The sequence below is a fragment of the Myotis yumanensis genome, unplaced genomic scaffold (assembly GCF_028538775.1).
Source record: "Myotis yumanensis isolate MYYU_CA2020_CCGP unplaced genomic scaffold, mMyoYum1.0.hap1 SCAF_8, whole genome shotgun sequence".
NCBI classification, from domain to species: Eukaryota; Metazoa; Chordata; class Mammalia; order Chiroptera; family Vespertilionidae; genus Myotis; species Myotis yumanensis.
Genome location: NW_027223759.1, coordinates 26,611,754 through 26,633,208, shown reverse-complemented (window position 1 = coordinate 26,633,208; position 21,455 = coordinate 26,611,754). Strand labels below are relative to the sequence as shown.

General features: G+C 37.8%; 1 protein-coding gene across 3 annotated transcripts in view; it reads right to left on the bottom strand.

Moving 5' to 3' along the window:
* Nucleotides 1-21,455, bottom strand: part of NYAP2 (neuronal tyrosine-phosphorylated phosphoinositide-3-kinase adaptor 2) — a 209,251-nt gene that overhangs the window by 57,828 nt on the left and 129,968 nt on the right. For all 3 annotated transcript variants that reach the window (XM_070422265.1, XM_070422264.1, XM_070422266.1), the window contains one exon: nt 15,671-16,753. In XM_070422265.1, coding sequence (XP_070278366.1) covers nt 15,671-16,753 — 1,083 coding nt within the window. The remainder of the gene's footprint in view (nt 1-15,670; nt 16,754-21,455) is intronic.

Below are 21,455 nucleotides of genomic sequence, written 5' to 3'. Positions count from 1 at the left end.
CTTTTGTGAGATATTCAAGGGAATTTGGCTTTATGAGCAGAATCACTGCTTACTAAGGCCATTGGGAGAAAGTAACCAATTATCTATCCGATGCAAAAAATTAAAATTAGCTTTCTCTTTTCTCGAGAAAAAAAAGTGGAATTCTATCAATACCTCTAAACATTTCTGTTTTTACCTATTTTTTAAGGAGTGATGTCAGAATAACCCTTTGAACAATAGGAGAGAAAGAGAATGACTAGAAGATCAAAGCAATATTCTGTTACTAGCCCTTTTATAAATTGAGAAGACTTTGTAATGTAGGACATTTTTACATATCCTCAAGACTGAGTTAATGTGCATACGAAATTACTATTAGGCATTTGGGATCAAAATTGAAGTTCCTGTTGCATGGCATATTGCCACATTTTTATAGAAATGGCTTAGATGCTGTTTGAGGACATAAAACTGTGCTAATAATGCAGTGCATGGATTCATACCAGCAATTTAGCAACCAAGTGCGGAGGGTTCATACTTCTGAGTGCTGTGATCTGGGAAGTCCCAGCCACAGCATGTACAGTGTAAACAGAGCTGTCTTAGGGGGAGTGAGACCCTGGGTACCAGTGCAGACTTAGCCCCTAATTAGCAATGAGGCCTTGGGCAAATCGCTTTCCTCTTCTGAGCCTTCATTTGTTTATCTTTAAATGAAGCCTCTGGGATCAAGGATCCTCAAGTTTAAGATTTTACTGATAAATAGCAGAATCTGTTTCATACTAGAGTTTCTCAGTCCTAGATGCTTATTAGAAACAATTGGGGAGTCTTCAACCAGTACCCACGTCAGGGCCACAATATTACTGAACTGAAGGTGAGGCCTTTACTAGTACACTGGTGGTTTCAAAAGGCTCCCACAAGTTTTGAAAACAAAGATAGGGTTCAGATCCACTTTTCTATTCTTAATGAAACATTTTTAATAGCATTCAATATACTACTCATTATTCTTTTTGTAGACTGGCTTTATTTCCATGGTTTTTCCTATTTTAGCTGAAAGCATCTTAATAATCCTTTCTTAAGAGAAAGGAAAAAGAGTAAAATAAAATAAAAACTAATCTATCTTTTTACTTATTAGAATTCCTTGAAAAAATTTTTATTGTTGAAGAAAAATGTTTGACTACATCAAATTTTAAGATGACCTTCATAAATGAGAAAAGATTAAACTGCCAAAGCTAAGGAACACACACAGCAACCATTGAGTGAGTGGGTGAAAATTTGTTGTTGAATTTTGATTCTTTTACTTGGCTTCCTCAGCTAGGCTGCCTTAAAAAATGACAAGGAAACTAACCATTTAAGAACTATAACCAATTTTTAATAATAATTAGAAGATAAAAAGTCATTGATCTAAGATAAAAAAATCATACTTCTCAGTATTGTCTGTTTTCTATGTCTATGAGGTTTTTTAAAGGTCATAGTTCCCACTTTTAATTTTTGAAGGAATGACAAGCTTTCCAACTAGTAGGTGGGAGCTGTGTGGGTAGTTGAATATATGCACAGGTGCAATCAACTTTAATTAAAACTCAAATCATTTTAACAGGCAGATGGAAAAAATGCTTTAATCTTCTTTAAAAGCAACAGAGACATTCAGGCACTAAAAATATTAATGCACAGGAAGAAAAATATAATTTCCATTCTTCCTAAAAGATGTAATTCTTAAAATACATTCATAAATGTTTCTGAAGCAAATACTGAATGCTAAGAAATATAATTCCTTCATCATGAAGGGTAATAAGAATATTTCATTTCAATCAAAGTAAATGCAAACTTAGATGCTATAATTACAGTTACTAATAGCTGTATTTGGAGGCTGGTGAAAGAAGTCATAGCTATTATGGCTTTATAAAAAAAGCAGAGCAGGAATATTAAGCCTTCTGGGAAAATATACTGATGGCTACAGAACTGAATATATACAGTACTACATTTCTATTTTTTTAATATTTTTTAATTGATTTTACAGAGGAAGGGAGAGGGAGAGAGAGATAGAAACATCAATGATGAGAGAGAATCATTGATTGGCTGCCTCCTGCACTCCCCCCACTGGGGATTGAGCCCACAACCTAAGTATGTGCCCTTGGCCAGAACTGAACCTGGGACCCTTCAGTCGGCAGGCCAATGCTCTTATCCACTGAGCCAAACCAGCCAGGGCAGTACTACATTTCTTGATGATTTTAATTCTCCAATTCTCTAGAGAAATATGGTTAGAGAAATAAAAGATGTCCGGGACTCATTGTTAGCCAATCTGAAAATTTTTATAGCATTCTTTAGGAAAATATACATATAAATTTGAAGGAAAAAAAATAAGAGCTGTTAAGGTAAAGTCTCCAATGAATGATATTTTATTTTTCTCCCCCAAATGGTATTTTAAATGGTTAGTCAAGACGGTTAAGTAAAGCTATAGGTAAAATCAATAGAAATATATTTAAATGTTGATATTTAGAGGGGACTTAGGAGAACTAGAACTTGCTTCAGATTGTGCTATTACATAACATTACTTTTTGCTCAAGTAATTGAAGCTCTTTGGATTTCACTTTGTAAATATGAAGGAGTTAAACAGTACTTTTTCTAAGGTGTAGCAAATATTTATTGACCTCCTACTATGAGATTCATGGTCTTAGAACAGAAAGTAGGGAGTCAATGACCTTATCCTCCACTTTTTTTTTTTTTTTTTTGAGCCAAGGAAGGTAAGATACAAGAGTTCTTCTCTTAGAAATTTTATGTGGCAACATAATTCACTTCTCCATCTCTTCTTCCTTCTCTTTCTCCCTCCCTTCCTTCTTTTGTTATCATGTTTTTTCGGCTTCCTTTTAAATTAGGCACTTGTCACCTGTCCCCTTATTTCAACTCCTGTCATTCTTTTTTTCTTCATGGTCTTTTATATATATACACATACAAAATGCATGTATGAACTGTATAATCATAAAGTGGCTCAGGAATAAAGGTATTTCTTTTTCTTTTTTTTTACAAGTTAAGTGAAAACAAAACCATGGCCTGAATTAGATGTTATTTCTTATTTCTGACATTACTGAGACTTTTTATTACTGTGATATCTTGTTCATAACTTATCTGGTAGCAGGCTTTGTGGCAAAATCAATCTGAATGATGAATAAGGCCACAGAGAACTACAAAATCCATTGTTTTGCATTAGGCTCATGGATTAAAGAATAGGAAGAAAAGCAGAAAAAAATAAAAATAAATAGGTGGAGGATGGAGAGAGAGAAGTACTGTACGTAATACAAGATTTTTAAGATGAAGCTATGATTATGTCTCAAACAAAAAAGCAATCATCTTCTAAGAGTCTCTGAACCCAGGCCACTGGAGTGAATTCTGGATGCCCAGGCATTGTAAGCTTCAGAATGTAAGACAGTGTTGTGACAGGTTAACAGGGCCAGAATGGCAAGGTATAGAGCAGTGATGGCGAACCTTTTGAGCTCGGCGTGTCAGCATTTTGAAAAACCCTAACTTAACTCTGGTGCCGTGTCACATATAGAAATTTTTTGATATTTGAAACCATAGTAAAACAAAGACATATTTGTGATATTTATTTTATATATTTAAATGCCATTTAACAAAGAGAAATCAACCAAAAAAATGAGTTCGCGTGTCACCTCTGACACGCTTGTCATAGGTTTGCCATCACTGGTATAGAGGCAAGGGAGTAAGAAAAACAGAACACCTTGCTAAAATGCTCAGTTCTAAATCTGCTAGTCTTCTTTACTACTCACTAGTAAATCTTTGTAATAATATTGCTGACTGCCAAGTCTGCCCTCAGAAGGTGCTCTCTCTATTAAAAGTGTACCTCACATCTTCATTTGAATTCTTGACTGGCATTTCAAAATAAAGATTCTGGCCTCTGGGATAGTACCTGGCATTATTTCATAGGTATTTTATCAACATCCATTGAGTGACTAAAAGACTGAATGTGTGCATATACATAGTTAAAATACGTATGTATCTGTAACATTAAAAAGGATAAAATGAGTGGAAATAAACTTAACCAAGGACATGTGTACACTGAACAGCACTTCTCTTAATTTTACAGGCTCACCCACTCTAGCATCGTACCCTAGAATTTAACATAAGGCTGACCCTCCTCTTCCATCAGGTACACATGGCCCCCTGTGTGGCTGCACGTGACCACCTGCAGGGAACTTGCTTGCTCTTTAACAGGAGCCCCTCACCAGATGGGGACCCTGCATGCTCTTCCCAGCCCTGAGGACTCCTCTGTCTTTCTGGTTTTGTGTTCCTATTTCATGCCCTACAATTCAGGTACCGGACATACAAGTCTTTAGAAAGCTTTGCCAAATATTATATGTTCTTACTTTCAAAAGCCTTGAAACACAGGTGTCTGAAAACCTTATTCTGACGGATTCCGTTTTGTAGGTTGTATTTGAATGCAAGTGGATGCCTTTTAGGCCTTTCTTTTCCTTCCTCGGCTCCAGACCTAGGGGTGTCTGTTAATTGGAAGCCACTACAAATGCAGCTGACACATGAGCTCACAAACCCCAGGGGCACAAAATTCAGGTATGAGTTCCCTCATCAGGCTCCATAGCCTTCAAGGTCTTCTCTATTCTTAGGACTTTTAAAATTCATAAAGATAGAATGCGGAGGCCCAGGGAAACACACATTTTGCACCAACATAGATTAGGAGCCAACCTTAAATGCCAGCTGCTTGTGCGCCTTTGTAAGTCTCCCATTGATTTCACAGGGAAGTAGGTCAGGCTGCTTTTAACAGGAGAAGCCTCGTGCTGCAGGTTTCACTTAACTATGAGGGGGGGAATATTAAAAATTGATGTGCAAGGCAAACCTCTGCTTGATTAGCATCTGGGTAAAGACTTTACTAGGAAAGCCATGGAAGTTAATAACAAATGAGAAAATTGACAATGAAGTATTTCAACAGCTATTTCTGTGCCTGTAGCCTTCCATTTATGAGAAATATTATGGACGTTCACTTCATGCCTTGCTTACTTAGCCTAGCTAATCTGTATTTAGGGGGTTAGCATGCTTTCTATATCTCTGGTTGCACACATGTTTTTATACAACATTTCAGCCTTGTTGTTTTCTGATGTTGAATTTTTCAAATGCTAACTTTAATATTCTTTCTCATGATGACTAACCACTTTAGAAGGAAAGGAGATTTAATTGGAATCTGCTTAGAAGCAACACTTCACACGTCACCCTTTTAACCACTCTCTGTCTACATACTAAATATTTTTTTATAGTAGGTACTTTGGGTCGTCCTGGTTTCCACCTTATTCATTGGTTAATACCTCTACCTTTATGGAAGCAAAACCTTTATTTAAAAATAAATCACTTGTAATAAAAAAAAAATAGTCATTATATTTGAAAATCACAGTGCCAACCCAGTTATATAGAATTTTTTTTTTTTGCTGATAAATCATTATATTCTCATCCTGTCCACCCTTTTGTACAATGAAGGTGGCCTCTCTGTTCTCAGAGCTATACTTTATAGGGGAAGGGCAACTGTGCTCCATCAGGGGTGATGTCCCTCCTCCTTCAAGGCTTGTGTATCATCCAGCAGCCTTAAAACAGTCTGCCTCCTGTGGGAATGGAGAATGCTTACATTCTCACCAGTGCTTCATGCTCCTCACGCCACATATCGGATGATCCACTTAAGATGTCAGATCCTTTACCCAAGCCTAACTGAAGAGAGTTGCGTAGACAGCATGGGATCTGAAAATTTAATTCATATCTGACCTTACTTCATTTTAAATAAGCTATTTATTCATTCCACAGATATCAAAAAGTCAATCACCCCTTAGAATTGCAATTTACATTTTACAAGGTTTTTTTCTATATACAATTTTTCTCTAATTTTTTGCATAAATCCTTTGAGGCAAGTCTGGAAATAAAACAAGTGAGGCTTGGAGACTTTATCTTGGCTTAAAAGCTGTTTGGAGGCAAATGCATCTTTGGACCCAAGGACATTTGACTCCCAAGTCTTTTTCCATATTGTTATCTCCAGTGACTCCCCAATCTACCATCCATTACAATGAGATTGTTTTTTAAGCTGGTCAAGCAAAGGACTTTTTAAAATCAAATGAATAGAAATGATGATACATTTTTATTCTCCTTATCATCTTATGAAAATTAAACAGCAGAAGGGCCATACACAATACCATGCACAATCTAGCTGATAGTGTTTCTATATCTAACTTAATATTGGTTCCAGAATCATGGAGTGAAAATCTATGCCATGCTATTTTTCATGGACCTTATTTTAATTATTTTATATAATATTTAGATTAGATTATGAATACTTGCTTTCATTTTTTCTTGCTAAGTGATGTCTGGTTTCTCCAATCAGTAACAAGACTGATTTCCCTACTGATTATTTTATATGAAAATGAGATGCCTAGTGCATGAAATTCATGCATGGGGGGCAGTGTGTGTCCCTCAACCTGGCCTGTACCCTCTCCAATCTGGGACCCCTCGGGGGATGTCCAACTGCCAGTTTCCGGCAGTTGGAAATCCCTCTTACAATCCGGGACCACTGGCTCCTACCTGCTCACCTGCCTGCCTGCCTGATTGTCCCTAACCGCTTCTGCCTGCCAGCCTGATAGCTCCCTAACCATTCCCCTGCCGGCCTGATTGACGCCTACCTACTCCCCTGCTGGCCTGATCACCCCCAATTGCCCTCCCCTGCCGCGACCCGCCTCCTCCACCCTGACCGACCTCCTCTGCACCATGCAGAACCCGGGACCCCCAGACCTCACTGTATGGAGCAGCCACTAAGCCCCACCTCCGCTGTGCACGTGGCCATCTTGTGGTGACCATCTTGTGACGACATCGTGCAAGGGCATCGCTCGAGGGCGTGACGCCACCTAGGCTATTATTATATTGGATTATCTAAACCCAAGTTCTTCATTGATATTCCTTAGAGCAGTTGATTATGAAACATCTAACTTATGTTGATTTTGGTATCCTGTCCACAACTTAGATTATTTTCAATATTTGGAATTGTGGTAGTTCTATTAGACTTTGCTATTAAAAAATGTAAGCTTTGGCTAAAATAATAAATCTACAAGTATAAATTATGCAAAACACAATCATAGGAGTCTATGGACACTTAAAATATATATAGTCTTTGCTCCCAAAAGTTGCCATTAATTGTGGAGGTTAGATACACACTCATCCATTTTAGTCAAACAGTTCTTGAGCATTCAAGGAATACACATTAAGTGGACTTGGTGCCAGAGAATGTGCACATTGCTGCAATAAAAAGACTCAATATTGTGTGCTGACAATTTAGTTGGGGAGGCAAACATTTAAATACTATTTCAGCCCTGTATCAGTGGTATAGCTAGAAGAGTATACCATTGCTCCTCAAAAAGCAAGCAGAAGAGACAGAGCCCCCAAAGGATTACTAATGAAGATGCCATATTGAACAAAATCAAGAGAAATGTCCTCATATAGAGTAACCAACAATGTCAGACATTCTGTGACATTTAAGAGAACCAAGAGTGGGAAGAGAACAGGGCCAGAGACCAATTAGGAATCCCTGGGTGACTTTGAAGTGAGCAGAAGAGTAAGCTGGGTTGTAAGAAATTAAGGATGGAGTAAGAGACAAGAAATGAAGGCAGCAAGTCCAGAATATTCACCTCAGTGGTTTAGCCATAAAAGGGAAGTGGAAAATCATGGTTGGGTGTAGAATCTGCTTTTGCTGAAACATCATGGGCAATTTTATTACAGTTTATGTTAAATGGTAATTTATATAACTTGGTTTAGAAGCCAAAGTGCATTCTGCAGGCTTAAAGTAAGATCATCAATCAACCAAAGAAGGACTGCTGTGAGGCAATCTGTTTTAATTTTTTAGGTTTGAAATTTCTCTTAGACAAAATTAACAAAAGCTCATCACTTTGACATATCTCTCTTGTCATTAATCCTTGGTAAGGGGTTAATAACTAATCAATGGAAGAATGGAACTAGATTGTAAATATAAAGGCAACTTTGATATTCAGAATGTGATGACTTAAAGAGAGCAATCCTTCACTTCGGCGCTGATCATTTTGTTAGAAGCTGCTGACATCTCAATCCTTTCCCAGCCTTCAATTTCTTGGGAATCTAGGGTTTTTATTTGTTTCATAAGAACAAAATCACATTAAAATCACCATCCATAGCATTATGATTGGATATGGGGCTGGACAACACATGAATGCCCCATTCTCTACTTGCTGATTCTTTCTACCAATTGTTTTCTTTTTTCTTTCTTCATTTAATCATATCAATTCACATCTATAACAAGGGAATTGATACAAATAGAAAGAAAAATGCTATTTTATTTCATGTAACTGAAAGGTGACCAGAAGAAAATGTAGGAGGAAGTTTTCCCTCTATCATCAATTGTCCAAAAATATTACAGACTTCTGGATTTAATTTTTTCCCTTTAAGTTCAGCAGTTCTGGGTATACCCAGCTAGACAAAATATGCTGTTTCAAAATCCATGTTACTAACACTCTCTCCTCCCCTCTTAGATTCTCCTAAGTATTTTTACTCCTTTCATTTGGGAATAGCAATGGCCCAGATTCTCCAGTTGATTGGTTAGTCTACCAGGAGTGAAACACTTAATTAACCTAGCTCCCATCAGCTAACAACAATAATGAGTTTGCTTCAACCGAGAAACACCATGCACCACTTCAGACACTTCATTAAATCTGGAATTGCTACCCATTTATTGAGTTCTGAAAAAAGAATATTTTTAGAATAAAAAAAAAAGTATTTTCAAATGTGTTATAACTTAAACCCATTTTTACCCGGGAGCACATGCATTTAAGATCACCAGCCACATAATAGCTCCCTGGATTTACACAGTGCCTTTCCACCAAAGAGGCTAAATGACTTAGTTGAGTGTGTTTTTCACTCTCTTTGTTAATTGAGTTCTGTGATGAATAATGTCACTCAGATTGAAATTCCTTCTTTAAAGTGTTGGTTTCTATTATTTTCTTTTTTTAAACATATTTTTATTGATTTCAGAGAGGAAAGGAGAGGGAGAGATAGAAACATCAGTGATGAGAGAGAATCATTGATCAGCTGCCTCTTGCACACCCCCTACTGGGGATTGAGCCTACAACCCTGGTTTGTGCCCTGACTGAGAATCAAACCATGACCTCCTGTTTCCTAGCTCGATGCTCAACCACTGAGCCACACCAGCTGGGCTCTAATATTTTCTTTTTAAAATGCGTCTTTTTTTCTTCAAACATTGAGAAATGATCCATTTTCATAGCTTAATCACTTTTACAGAAACTGAAACAATCGGACACCTGCAAAATGGTCTACATTTAAATGTCTTATGGCTATATTCTTTATATCTTTCCCCTAATAAGTCTGCCTAGGATAGAATGGGCATTCTTTTAAACAGGACACTTCAGAACACAAGCAATGAGTTTAGCATTCAGCATAGTTCCTTTTTGGCTGAATAACTATATTGATTTCAGTGTAGAATTTTCTAAGTCATAGAATCTGATCTTTTTTTTTTTCATTTAATTGTCAAACATATCTCATAGGCTTTTATTTCCTCAAGTTCAATAGCCCTCAAAAGTCATTGTGCCTATTAAATCAATAAGTTCAATAAATACTTATCATATATCAACTTTAAGAAACCTTATATTGGGCCATATGTTACATGAAATAAAATAATAAAAAGGTATGCTTTTGTCCTCCCTGGTCATTTGTCTTAATGGTGAATAAGACAGAACAAACTTTTTGAGACACATACCCTTACAGAAGTACAAAGTCCTCCCAGAATTTGAAGGAGAGATTATTTATTTGTAGACAATAGCATTAAAAAACTCTATAAAACAGTAGATAGACTCAGCAGGGGTCCAAGAATTATATTTTGTTTTATAGAGTTATTGGGAAGTTCTTTCAACAAAAGAGAACATCAGTTAAAAAGCCTGAGAGGCAGGTCAGGGTCATTTATTTGGGGATCTACAGGTCATCCAGATGCATCCAGATGCATCAAAAACAGCCAGAAGAGACTCACAGTTTTAGCATCAAATATTTTCATTTGAAAGGTGAGAAAAATGAGGCATGAAGAGATGAACTGACTAAACTAAAGTCTCAAAGTTTTTTAGTGGTTGAGCTAAGATGAAAGCCACCTCTTGTGACATCAGCCTCTGTCCTAGCCTCCTACATCATATTAGTGAGAATGTAGGGTAAACATGGGAGGGGGAGATATGTACAATAGATACCCTACTTATAGCTAATATTTAATTATAGGTGTAAAAGTGTGGGAGACACATGATATTAAATACAAATCAGAAATTGAATTTTCTGTTTGAGGTATTCAATAGGAGGAAAAGAAATCTGTCCTACTATATTTCATGTATGCAAAATTAAACTGAGGGAATCTTGATTTAAAAAATAGACTGCTATAGCTTTATTTCTGAATTGAAAATGCTCTGCATTTTATAAACCTGAAATAGAGAGGCTTCTTCTTAATGGAGAGAATTGCTGATTAAATTGCTGACAAGCAATTGCACTTACAGATTCAGCAGCCAGAGAATGTAAACACAAGGGATAAACACGTCTGCCCGCATCAATCAAAGGCAGCTGCAGTCTCCCCCCAGAAAGGTGAGCAATTATTTATGAAATTATGTCTTCTTCAGTGATTCTATATTTCAATCCTGGGAGGAACTGAATGGGGGGAAACAGACAATGTCATGGTCCCAATTAACCAAGGAGTCAGATGTATTTTCAAAATCAAGTGATTTTGCACATACTCTAGTTAACCCCACCATCCTGAAATGAATTTATTTAGCTTTAAAAATATTAATATTTAAATAGGCCAGGGTGTTTTTGCAGAACTGTTTGTGTTGTGTGTGGGTGTTTTTTTTTAAATTTTAAGGGTAAGTGCTTGATTCTATCAACTACACATCAACACAAATCTGAGAAAAGAGGCAATACTCAAAAGCATTTTGCATGGGGCTTCTTTTGAAGTTTTTGGCTCCATTTTCCTTCTGAGTGCTGGAAGGAGCCTTGAGGGAGGCAACCAGCAAACATAAGGAGAGGGCCTGACAAAGGTGATGTTTAACAGGGCCTATAGACCTGGGTCTTGTCAGGCCTTCTGGAATCCTCCCCCTCATGATATCCTCTGAGGTATCTTCAGGGGTTCTGGGTGTAGCTCAAGTCCCAAATGCCTGTAAAGAATCCCAGCACTCCAGCGGTTCAAGATCCAGCCCCCATCTGTGACCATGTAGCTCCAAGTTGCCATACACATAGAAGTTCTGCCCAAAGTCAACATGCTTGTCGGTGGCAGTCACAGGCTGAGGGCTCACCCACTGTCCAGAGCAAATGAGAAATCTCGAGTTGTGGGCTCTATTCTCCACCTTTCTCTTTGGTTTCTCTGTACAGTTAGCCCTCTGTGTCCATGGATCCCCCATCCACATATTCAAAAGAATATGGGGCTCATGTTTACTACATATTTAGGTCTATAATGGCTGTGTCTGTGCTAAACATGTACAGCCTTCTTTTTCTTGTCATTATTCCCTAAAAATTACAGTATAGCAATTATTTACATAGCATTTACATTGCACAGAGTCAAGAAAAAGTGGGTTTACAGTTGTGAGTTGCAAAACATAGAGTATTCTTGTGTTATTATTTATTAATTATTATATTATTTTCCATAGAAACAACTATAAAAGTATTTTTGCCCTACCATGTATTTGAAGACTATTTAAAGTATGAGGGAGGGTGTTCATAGGTTATATGTAACTACTACACCATTACTATATAAGGAACTTGAGTTTCCTTTTAGTATCTGAGGGAGGTCCCTCCAAGATATTGAGGGATAACTATATCTGCTTTTCCCTACCCACTCTTTGTCAGCCCCTAGTCTCACAAGAATGAAAAGGAGGACAGATAAATTCCTAAATTATTTTGTTTGCTGATTTTATTTTCAAAGAATATTTTAAATAAGCTAAACAAAATGTGTAGGTTCTCCTAAAATAAAATAGCATTCACTCTGTGTTTCCCAGGACAGATCAGTTCTTGGAAAGATGATATTTCTTAAATGAGAGAATTTTTAAAAGGCTGAAAAATGAAACTTAACAGTAGAAAACTTTGTATCTCCATTAATGTGAACTATTGTTGAGTATGAGGAAGCTCTTTGGCAATGCCAGCCCATCAGTTTTACTTTTTATTCATAACAATACTAGATGAATGGGCCTACATCATTTCTTTAGCTCCATTCATGACCTAGGTGTTCTAAAAATCCTAATACAAAGATATATAAAACAAAACCATGCAAAAGAAAGATAAAAATTACAGGTAGATCCCTGGCTGGTGTGGCTTAGTTCCTTGTAGCATTGTCCTACACACCAAAAGGTTGCAGGTTTGTTTCCTAGTCAGGCACAGACCCAGGTTGTGGGTTCGATCCCCAGTCAGGGCTCATACGGGAGGCAATTGATGGATGTTTCTCTATCTCTCCATCTAACTTCCTCTCTCTCTAAAATAAATAATAACATGTCATCAGGTGAAGATTAAAAAATAATAGGTAGAAAATTATCATTTGAGCCTCCAAATTCACTTTAAATCATATTTGTACTTCACCTACTTTTCGTGTATACACAAAAAATTCACAGCAATAAAATGCAAGTTAATCACTTCTTACATGCCTCATATCTTTCATCTCTTTGCACAAATTTAAAAAATATTAATAAACAATTCAAATCAGAATTATAATTAACGAGACTATCAAATGTCCTCCCATATAGTTAAACAACATTACAATGTCCTATCAACTTGGAAAAAATGCTTCTGAGAACAATTAATGTGAAGACTGTATGTAGAAAATTATAAAGTGAAATGAACTTGATTTATAATCTCCCCACATTGTCTCATTTTATCTCTTCCTTTTGCCCTATACCCATTAAGAATTGTAAGCTTTTAAGATATGAAATTATTAAATTAGCTTTGTCTTTCACAGTTATTAAAAATAAGAGTTGAAGCCATAAATTTTATTTGACATAGATTTTTAAAAATTAAAAAGGGAGTAAATTTGCTTTAAATTGAATACTAGAAAATTATCAAAATTGACATTTCCAGTAAAGCCAGAGAGGTATAGAGAATAGACATACCAGTCAAACTCTTATTCCTGAATGTAAAAAAAAAAAAAAATACCACTTGAGACTCAGGAGTCATGAATGTTATGCTGCTTCATATCATTTATTCCGTCCCCATGGTATTAGCAGGCATCTACAAATCCTATCTGGCAAAGGTGAAGAGGAGAGTTGTATCACTGGGCATGCTGCAACAGTAATTATAGGTTAACTCTCAATTATCATCAATTTTGGATCTACTTTTTGGGTTACAGAGGGAATCTGAGAGCCCCTATGATTTTGTTAGCATCTGATAGTGTCTTTCTTTTATCTTCCAGAGTCAAAAGTAAATATCATTAGATTATACACTTGTGTTATCAGCATTTTTCTTCCCTTCCATTTATGTAAAATTGAAGTTAAAAATAACTCAGAGCATGCCCTTTCTCTGAAGAGCCCACCCATACATGGTTAACAGCACATGGGAAGAAATTCAATCCTCGAATCCCTAAAAGCTATAAAGGGCCTGGATCATTTTTCCACGTGCAAGCTTTGTTTTAGAAGCATACAAAGCTCATTTTGGAGTCAACTGGAGAAGTCTGTGACATACAACACACAGACTGATTCTAACAGATGGATTTTTCTTGAAATAACTCCATTAGTTAATCACTTCTTTTACATATACTTTTTCTAGCTAATTGGTGTAGCTGCCAGCTGGAGTTATGAAGAATCTTGCAAAGAAGTTGGTAGGTAAGGAGAAATTCAATAATTTCACCAATTTTAGGATGAAACTTCTATTAATGTCACTATTACATATTTGAAAGTAAAATTGTTTTCTTTATTTTTTCTCTCCACTTTATTCCAAAAACCTTACCTGATCTGTGTTTAAACCAAGTTAATCATCTATAAGAAACTTTAATAAATATAGATCATGGTTTCCCAAACCTGACACTATTGACTATTGTCCTTGTGGACGAGATAACTGTATGTGCCATGGTGTGTGAGTGTGTGTGTGTGTGTGTGTGTGTGTGTGTGTGTGTGTGTGTGTCCTGTGCACTGTAGGCCATTAAGCAGCATACCTGGCTTCTACCCACAGGATTTCAGTAGCATCCCCAGTTCTGACAACCAAAATAGTTCTCCAGACATTGCCAAATGGCCCTGGGGGCAAAACTGCCCCAGGTGAGAACCACACTTCTAGAAATAGGTTGTTCCTAATTTTTAATTCAATTTTTAAAATAATTTTTAAAATAATTGGTTGTACACATGTAATTGTGTATCTAATACCAGACATGTCTAACATAATACGAATTGTTGCCTTTATTCAGGTAAATGAAATGGGTTCTGGGGGAGGGGGCAGGGGATTATTTAAGCTGCTAACACTTTCATAAATCTCTCTGGGTAAAGAAAAAAATAGACAAAATAAGTGGTTTATAAGTACCAACGAATATTAATTATCTAAGGAGTATCATCATCATCTTCATTATCAACATTATTAAGGATTTCTTTTTCTTTAAGGAAGGTCCTCAGTCTACATGAATAGATAAATAACAAAATCCTGTGCTGGGATCATTTGAGGTATAAATGGTAAATTATCAACATAGTCGCCTAAAGCATTTTTAAATTCAGGAAAGCAGTGCAATTTAATGAAATGGACGTTGAGAAAACTGTGTCTGTTTTGACTTTACTCTGAACTTATGGAGTAATTTCAGGTTCACAAAAGGATTAGACATTCAGATACAGACATTTCCGGGTCTTTAAAATAGTGATTTTTCCCTGGATTATATATGCATGGATCCAGGAAGAGAACCAGAGAATTAAGGTGCTAATTAGCCTGCCTTTAAAAGGGAAACAACCCGTAGTGGTTCTCAACCTTCCTAATGCCATGACCCTTTAATACAGTTCCTCATGTTGTGGTGACCCCCAATTTCATTGTTACAAATTGAACATAATTAAAGCATAGTGATTAATCACAAAAACAATATGTAATTATGTATGTTTTTCCCCTGGTCTTAGGCGACCCCTGTGAAAGGGTCGTTTGACCCCCAAAGAGGTCGCGACCCACAAGTTGAGAACCGCTGGTTTAGAGTGAAGGTCAGACTATAACAACATAAAGTATGCAGACAGAATCATTCATTATGTTTAAAAAGTGCTAAGTTCCATCCGAACTGCTATCTTTCCAGAAAATGTTTGCTAACACAGATTAGCTCAAGCAGGCTTTTAAAATAGGATAAATTTAACATTTATCAATTCCATGTTTGAATGTATAACTTCTCCCTCCACCTCAAGATAGCTACCTACACATTTCAGTGTCTGTTTTCTTGAGACTTTCCAGAGCCATTGTAAGAATTGAGACTTTCCATTTCATTAAAAAAAAAATCATTCTTCATTTTAAATGAATAGGTTATATTGTGCAGATTTTCCCTATGGGTTCTAGAGCACACTATTTTCTGTCCCACCAACACTTTTTGAGATTTCAACTAAAAGGACTGTCGAGCAGGTACTACCTCTGTGCGTGATGTGTGCATAAGAGCTTCGTGTAATTTTAAGTCACACACTGACCCTTAGACTAGCACCGGATCTGCACAACTTACTCTCTGCGGGTTCCTTCGACTTGCGGCCGCTGGATGACTTCCTCAGCAGGCTTCGCCCCGAGGTAAAGAGGCTGGTTAGTTCTTCCAAAGGACTCGTGGGCGTCCTGGAGCGGGAGCCGCTGGGAGCCGCCCCGTAGGTGCTGACGGAGGCGTTGACCATCTTGCTCCCATCCTGCGACACTGGCCTGGGGGTCGAATGAGGCACTGATGGAGAGCTCCTGGAGAGGCTGCCAGAATGCAGGGCGTCGTAGGGGGGAGGCCTTTTGAGGCTGAGGGGGGTGAGGGACCTCCCCATGCTCACAGGAGACGGGGAGGCCGAGTGACTTTTCGGGTAGCCGTGGGGGGACTGCGTTCGGTACAAAGTGGACGGCGGGGGAGGGGACGAGGAGAGCATGGCGGCAGGTCCCAGGGCCCCGCTCTGGTCCTTGTCCAGTTTAGGGTGGCTGGAGGCGTGGGGAGGCAGCGAGGATGGAGACGCTCCGGCTTGTTTCATGTAAGACACGTTTTCCAGCACCGGGAGCTTGGTGACCTCCAGCGGGGTGAGCGGAGACTCATCAGAATTGGGGGAGCACTGCACGGGGGCAGGTGGGAACACCAGCAGGGGGGGCCTATGGGAAAGCAGGTTGGGGAAGGGCGGGGGGATGTCACAAAGCAAACCCTTTGGAGTGCATGGCACTGAGGACTTGGCGAAGTCCAAGTCAGGCACGGTGGGAGTAGCACACTGCGAAGAACAACTGTGATGGTCAAGGTCACATCTGGAGTCTGGGCCCAAGTCGTCAAAAATGGGGTATTTCATTTCCTCGTAGACAGCCTCGCTCTGGTCGTCATCCTCTTTCCTGAAGTCTCGGAGGATGTTCCCCACCATCTCGATGTACACGGGCTCCTCGTCCTCGGGGTCCCCCGCGGGGCTGCTCATCTGGGAGAGGGAGGCGTCCCGCGTGAGCGAGGTCCTCCGGGGCGCGTGCTTTTTCATGTACGTTTCATCAAAAGACGTGCTGAGCTGGGTGTTCGGGTTCCGTTTCGGTTTTGGAGGAGGAATCTTCTTGGAATACTCGTCACTGTTGGGTCTCGGTTTGGCTGAAACTAAAAAAAAGGGAGGGGGGGGGATAAAATCCATGAATACAACGGGAAAGTTTTCAAAAGTAATTTGCACTTGGGCTTACTATTACACACTTGGGATGGGAGGGGTAGTCTTCTTCATTCCTAGCTTGAGGCTTAGCTGGTGTGGCTCACAGGTTGAGCCTTGACCTATGAACCAGGTCCCGGTTCGATTCCTAGTCAAGGCACATACACTGGGTTGAGGGCTTGATCCCCAGTAGGGGCGGTGTAGAAGGCAGCTCATCATTTTTTCTATCTCTCACTCCCTCTCCTTTCTTCTCTGAAGTCAATAAAAAATATATATCTTTTTAAAAAATCAAGCAAAAGTCCAATATATCCCACAGTTAGGGGAAAAAAAAACTGGTAATGGAATAATCGTAATATTTATCTTCAAACTCATGTTAATAATCCTGCACTGCTAAATGCATTGTAACCAGGACTACTTGTCCCTCTGTCTCAGAATTTCTAAATAGAAACCTTCAGATGGAACACTTGGATAAAAACAATCACAAATGTCATAAAAATTCATCTTGAAGAATTAAGGGAGAAACTCATGGGGAAAAAAATAGAGTTTCTGTTAGCACAAATAGTCAAAAAATATTATGGGGACTGAGTCCTTTTAATGATGTGGCTATTGCACATAATCACATCTTGCTTTCATTTAGGATAAAAATGTTCCAGCATGCTAGACTTTATCTCTGCCTTGGTTCAGACAAATAACTTCTATAGAGATGGGTCTGATACTTCAGGAGAAATTGATGTGAAAACCTTATGAGTCTAGACAAGTTAATCTCCAAATCTTCAGGTATTGTTGATTATGGTGTATTTGTCTGTGTTTGTTCATAAGACTTCTTATGATATCCCAAATGCTATCTTGGAATGAATTTATTAGATATGTCCGGACACATGAAAACCCCATCAAGAGTTTTGCCAGAGAATAATCCAGAGGAGACATGTAAGTTTCAGGAATAATTTTTGGAAGTTCACAGATATGGGGACCAGTGCATCCCACAGCCTGCTGGAATCCCCTCCACCCCCCTTGTCTTTGTGATGGAACATAAACTTCTGACACCATACAGTGGGGTGGAACGGGCTGGCTGAACACGTCTGTGACTGAAATTAATTGTTTAGCACACAGGGAAGGTACTGGAGTCTTGTTATCATCTCATTATCTCATTGTGTTGATATATGATTACAGTGATTATCATTATTATGCAATGTAGCAGAATGTAGTTGTTTGTGGTAAATGGTAGCATATAATGTAAGGTGACAGTAGAGTTTCTAAGTGTAAAACTGTAAGAAAATAACAGGCTTCTTTCCCTATAATTGCAGCCTTAAGGGGGGAAGGTCTCAAGGCACAAATCAGGAAACACCTGAAATTGCCTTTGTTTTTATCGCTAGCATGCTTAAAACATGGGAACTTTTCTAAAACTTACTGAAGGAGAAGCAAAGATTAGTTAGGTAGCTGCTTTACACATCAGTCATGTCTTCAGATAAAGGGAACCAGTCAAATATTCTAAAAGTGTATATGTCTCTCACTTTTCTAGAACATACCTGCTTTCAAATATTCTGTTCTATAGTGTCCATGATGTTTATTTTACTGACTACAACCAAAAAATTTTTTGAACTGAAGGTTCTTAATGTGTCTAGACATTTTCTTTAACTCATAGTAGAAAAAAACAAAACAAAACTAGATGACATTTTCCAGGGGGTATAGCAATGGAGTCTTTTGATGCCAAAAGGGAAAAACCTAGAGACATAATTGGGTGAAAAATACTCAAATAATTCTTTAGGAGGGTCATACTGGTTTAAATTATTATTTTTGGAAATCATTGTATATTTTAATTTTCACAATTGAAATAAGTCATCAGATTATGTACAAAAATCTGAACCCACAAGTAAAGTTATACATCTTTGACTTAGTTCTGGAAGGACTTTGAAAGAATCAGGACTGAGAAGAACAAATGCCCACCCAGACTATTCTTCTGAAGCTTGTTTCCTGCTCTTTTCTATCTCTTACCCTAAACTGAGTAATTTGTGCTCTGGAAAAATATTTGCCTTTGACTACTGGGTTCCAGAGATTGAAAAGTTTGGGATTGGGGGAAACCACAGAGGAAGGGAGTCTGAATAGTGAGGTGCTTTATGAATGGCGGTGTCCATGTGATGGATAACTTCATTACATGGGAATAATTAAACTTAGAATAACATTTTCATTTATCTCCCTCCTAAATTACAATTCACTTTTGTTTTCTTTGACCCTTCACTAAACTCAGACATTCCAACTTAGACGTGAGTAGTTGCATGGAGAGAAATAAGGGGACAGACAGAATTTAAACATCTACTGAGCCCAAGCCTAGGTAACAGAACTACATTAGGGGGAGGTCATAGTCCAGAGTCCCAGGCAGTGAGGGGGTCAATGGTAGAGCTAGGAATCACATGCTACTCAGGAAAACAGCCTCCTCATAAATAACCCTACATAGACTAGAAGGTCGCCTTTGGAATGAGCAAGACCAATGCTTGGGTTACATTCAAAATGTCAGCAATTAACATTCACTTTTTTTGCCAAAAGAAACAGAAAAAATGAAGTAAAGACCCTTCTTACTTATAAAATGATTGAAAAAAATAGAAGGTTCTTTTCTAGAACACAATGTAGCTAGAATTAAGGTAGAACAATTATTCATTAGAAAGTAATTTAGAGAATACATTTGTACTGTGAGGATAATGTCAATGCCTAACCAAGTACAGATATTATCTGACTAAGGGGAATAAAATATAATATGTAACTCTGAGATAATCAAAACTGACAATTGCTATGGATTGAATTGTGTTCCCCCAAATTCATGTTGAAGTCCAAGCCCCCAATGTTATGGTTTTTGGGGATGGGGTATGTGGGGAATAATTAGATTTAGATGGGATCATAAGGGTTCAGCTCTCATAATGGATGGGATTAGAGCCCTTATGAGAAGAGACACCAAAGAGCTTGCTTGCTCTCTCATTCTCTCACCATGTGAGGACATAGCAAAGAGACAGCCATCTACAAGCCAGGAAGAGAGTTCTAACCACAAACCAACCATGTTGTCACCTTGATCTTAGACTTCTGGCCTCAAAAACTGAGAAAATAAATCTCTGTTGTTTAAGCCACCCAGTCTTTGGTAGCTTATTAAGGAAGCTCAAGTTGACTTAAATAGCTGTGTATTTATTGAGCCTTCTGTAAAGACCCTGTAAAGCTGAGTGAGTGACAAGCAATCATTTTAATTTCTTCCTCTGGAATTGGAGTACTTTAACTAGCTTTGTTATTTTAAGAATTAATACAACTCTTTCCCAATCTTTACATTAAATTTTTCCCTGTTCCTGCCCTACACCTCCTCGCCCCCTGAAACCATTTTACAGAGAGCACATTGCAGCTGAATACTGAGATGCTCTTTCTAGGTACTCACCCCGGAGCACCCTCACTATACACCACCTGTTACTATGGTTCTTCTCCAGATGACTCTGCAGCCTCTGAATTGTGCCAAGGCATTTGCCATTGGATTCCGACTCATTTTCTGGATGTTTTCGTTTGTTGGTCTCATTTGCTTTAGCATACTGACTCCTCACTTCTCTCTATTCTGCTGCCCACCAGCTGAAGCAATTCTCCAGCCAATCTTATGCAGGAAATGCTTCATCATGTAGGCAAACTTCTTCCCTCTCCCTTTCCCTGGGTGCTGAAAAGAGCCTAATGCAGGCACTCATAATTCAAGCACATTATGTTTCCTAGTCCTATTCTTCTGAATTGTTCCAAATTTGAAATGAGATTGTTTAGGATTATATAGAGAGTGAAATGTAAGTCAATTATAGATGATTGGGATGAATAAACAGATTCATTCCTTTAATATTGGGACAAATTTTTCCCAGGCATCATCTGCTTCCTATTCCATATATCCCTTATAATATCATGATTTTGAGCCTTATGTAAAGACCCTGTAAAGCTGAGTGAGGGACAAGTAATCATTTGTGAAAAATCAGAGGAGGAAAATATTTATTTTTCTAATGATCTGATTTTTCTCTCCACTTGCCATTTATCATCTGGTTTTACCTTAGTCCAAATACTGAGTAAATACTTTAGGGAGCAAAAAATTTTCATTTCAAGTGTTTAAAAATATATGCTATTTTAAAAATTACGCATATAAGGCAAAGTCTGAAATTTTAAGCAACATTGTCACAAAATTAATTGTACTTAACCCTCACTCTAGTAATTAATAATTAAAGAAAAATTCATGTTTAGAAAGCTGTTTCTTTATAAGGTACTTAAAATAGTCTTGATATATATATATATATATATATATATATATATATATTACTAATAAAAGACAAAAATTGCATTGCAAATTTTAACATTCAGCCATAAGTAAAGGTTATTTTTATTGCTATTGAATGAATTTTAAATTATTTCTAATAAGCCCGAAGATAGAAGCAATAATTCCCCTTCAGCTCCAGAACACGAATTTTAATGCTTAAAATAATAGAATGACAGTAACATTGACTAAGCAGAAAGTGACATTTTTGAAAGGCGATATCTGGGAACAAAGGTTAGGCATGGCTTTCAGTCAGGCCCAGATGATCTGTTTTTCACAGTTAATTTTGGAAAGCTACTATGTTCCTTGTCAACCTAGCCTTCTGAAATAAAATTTTCCTTATTTTAAAAAAG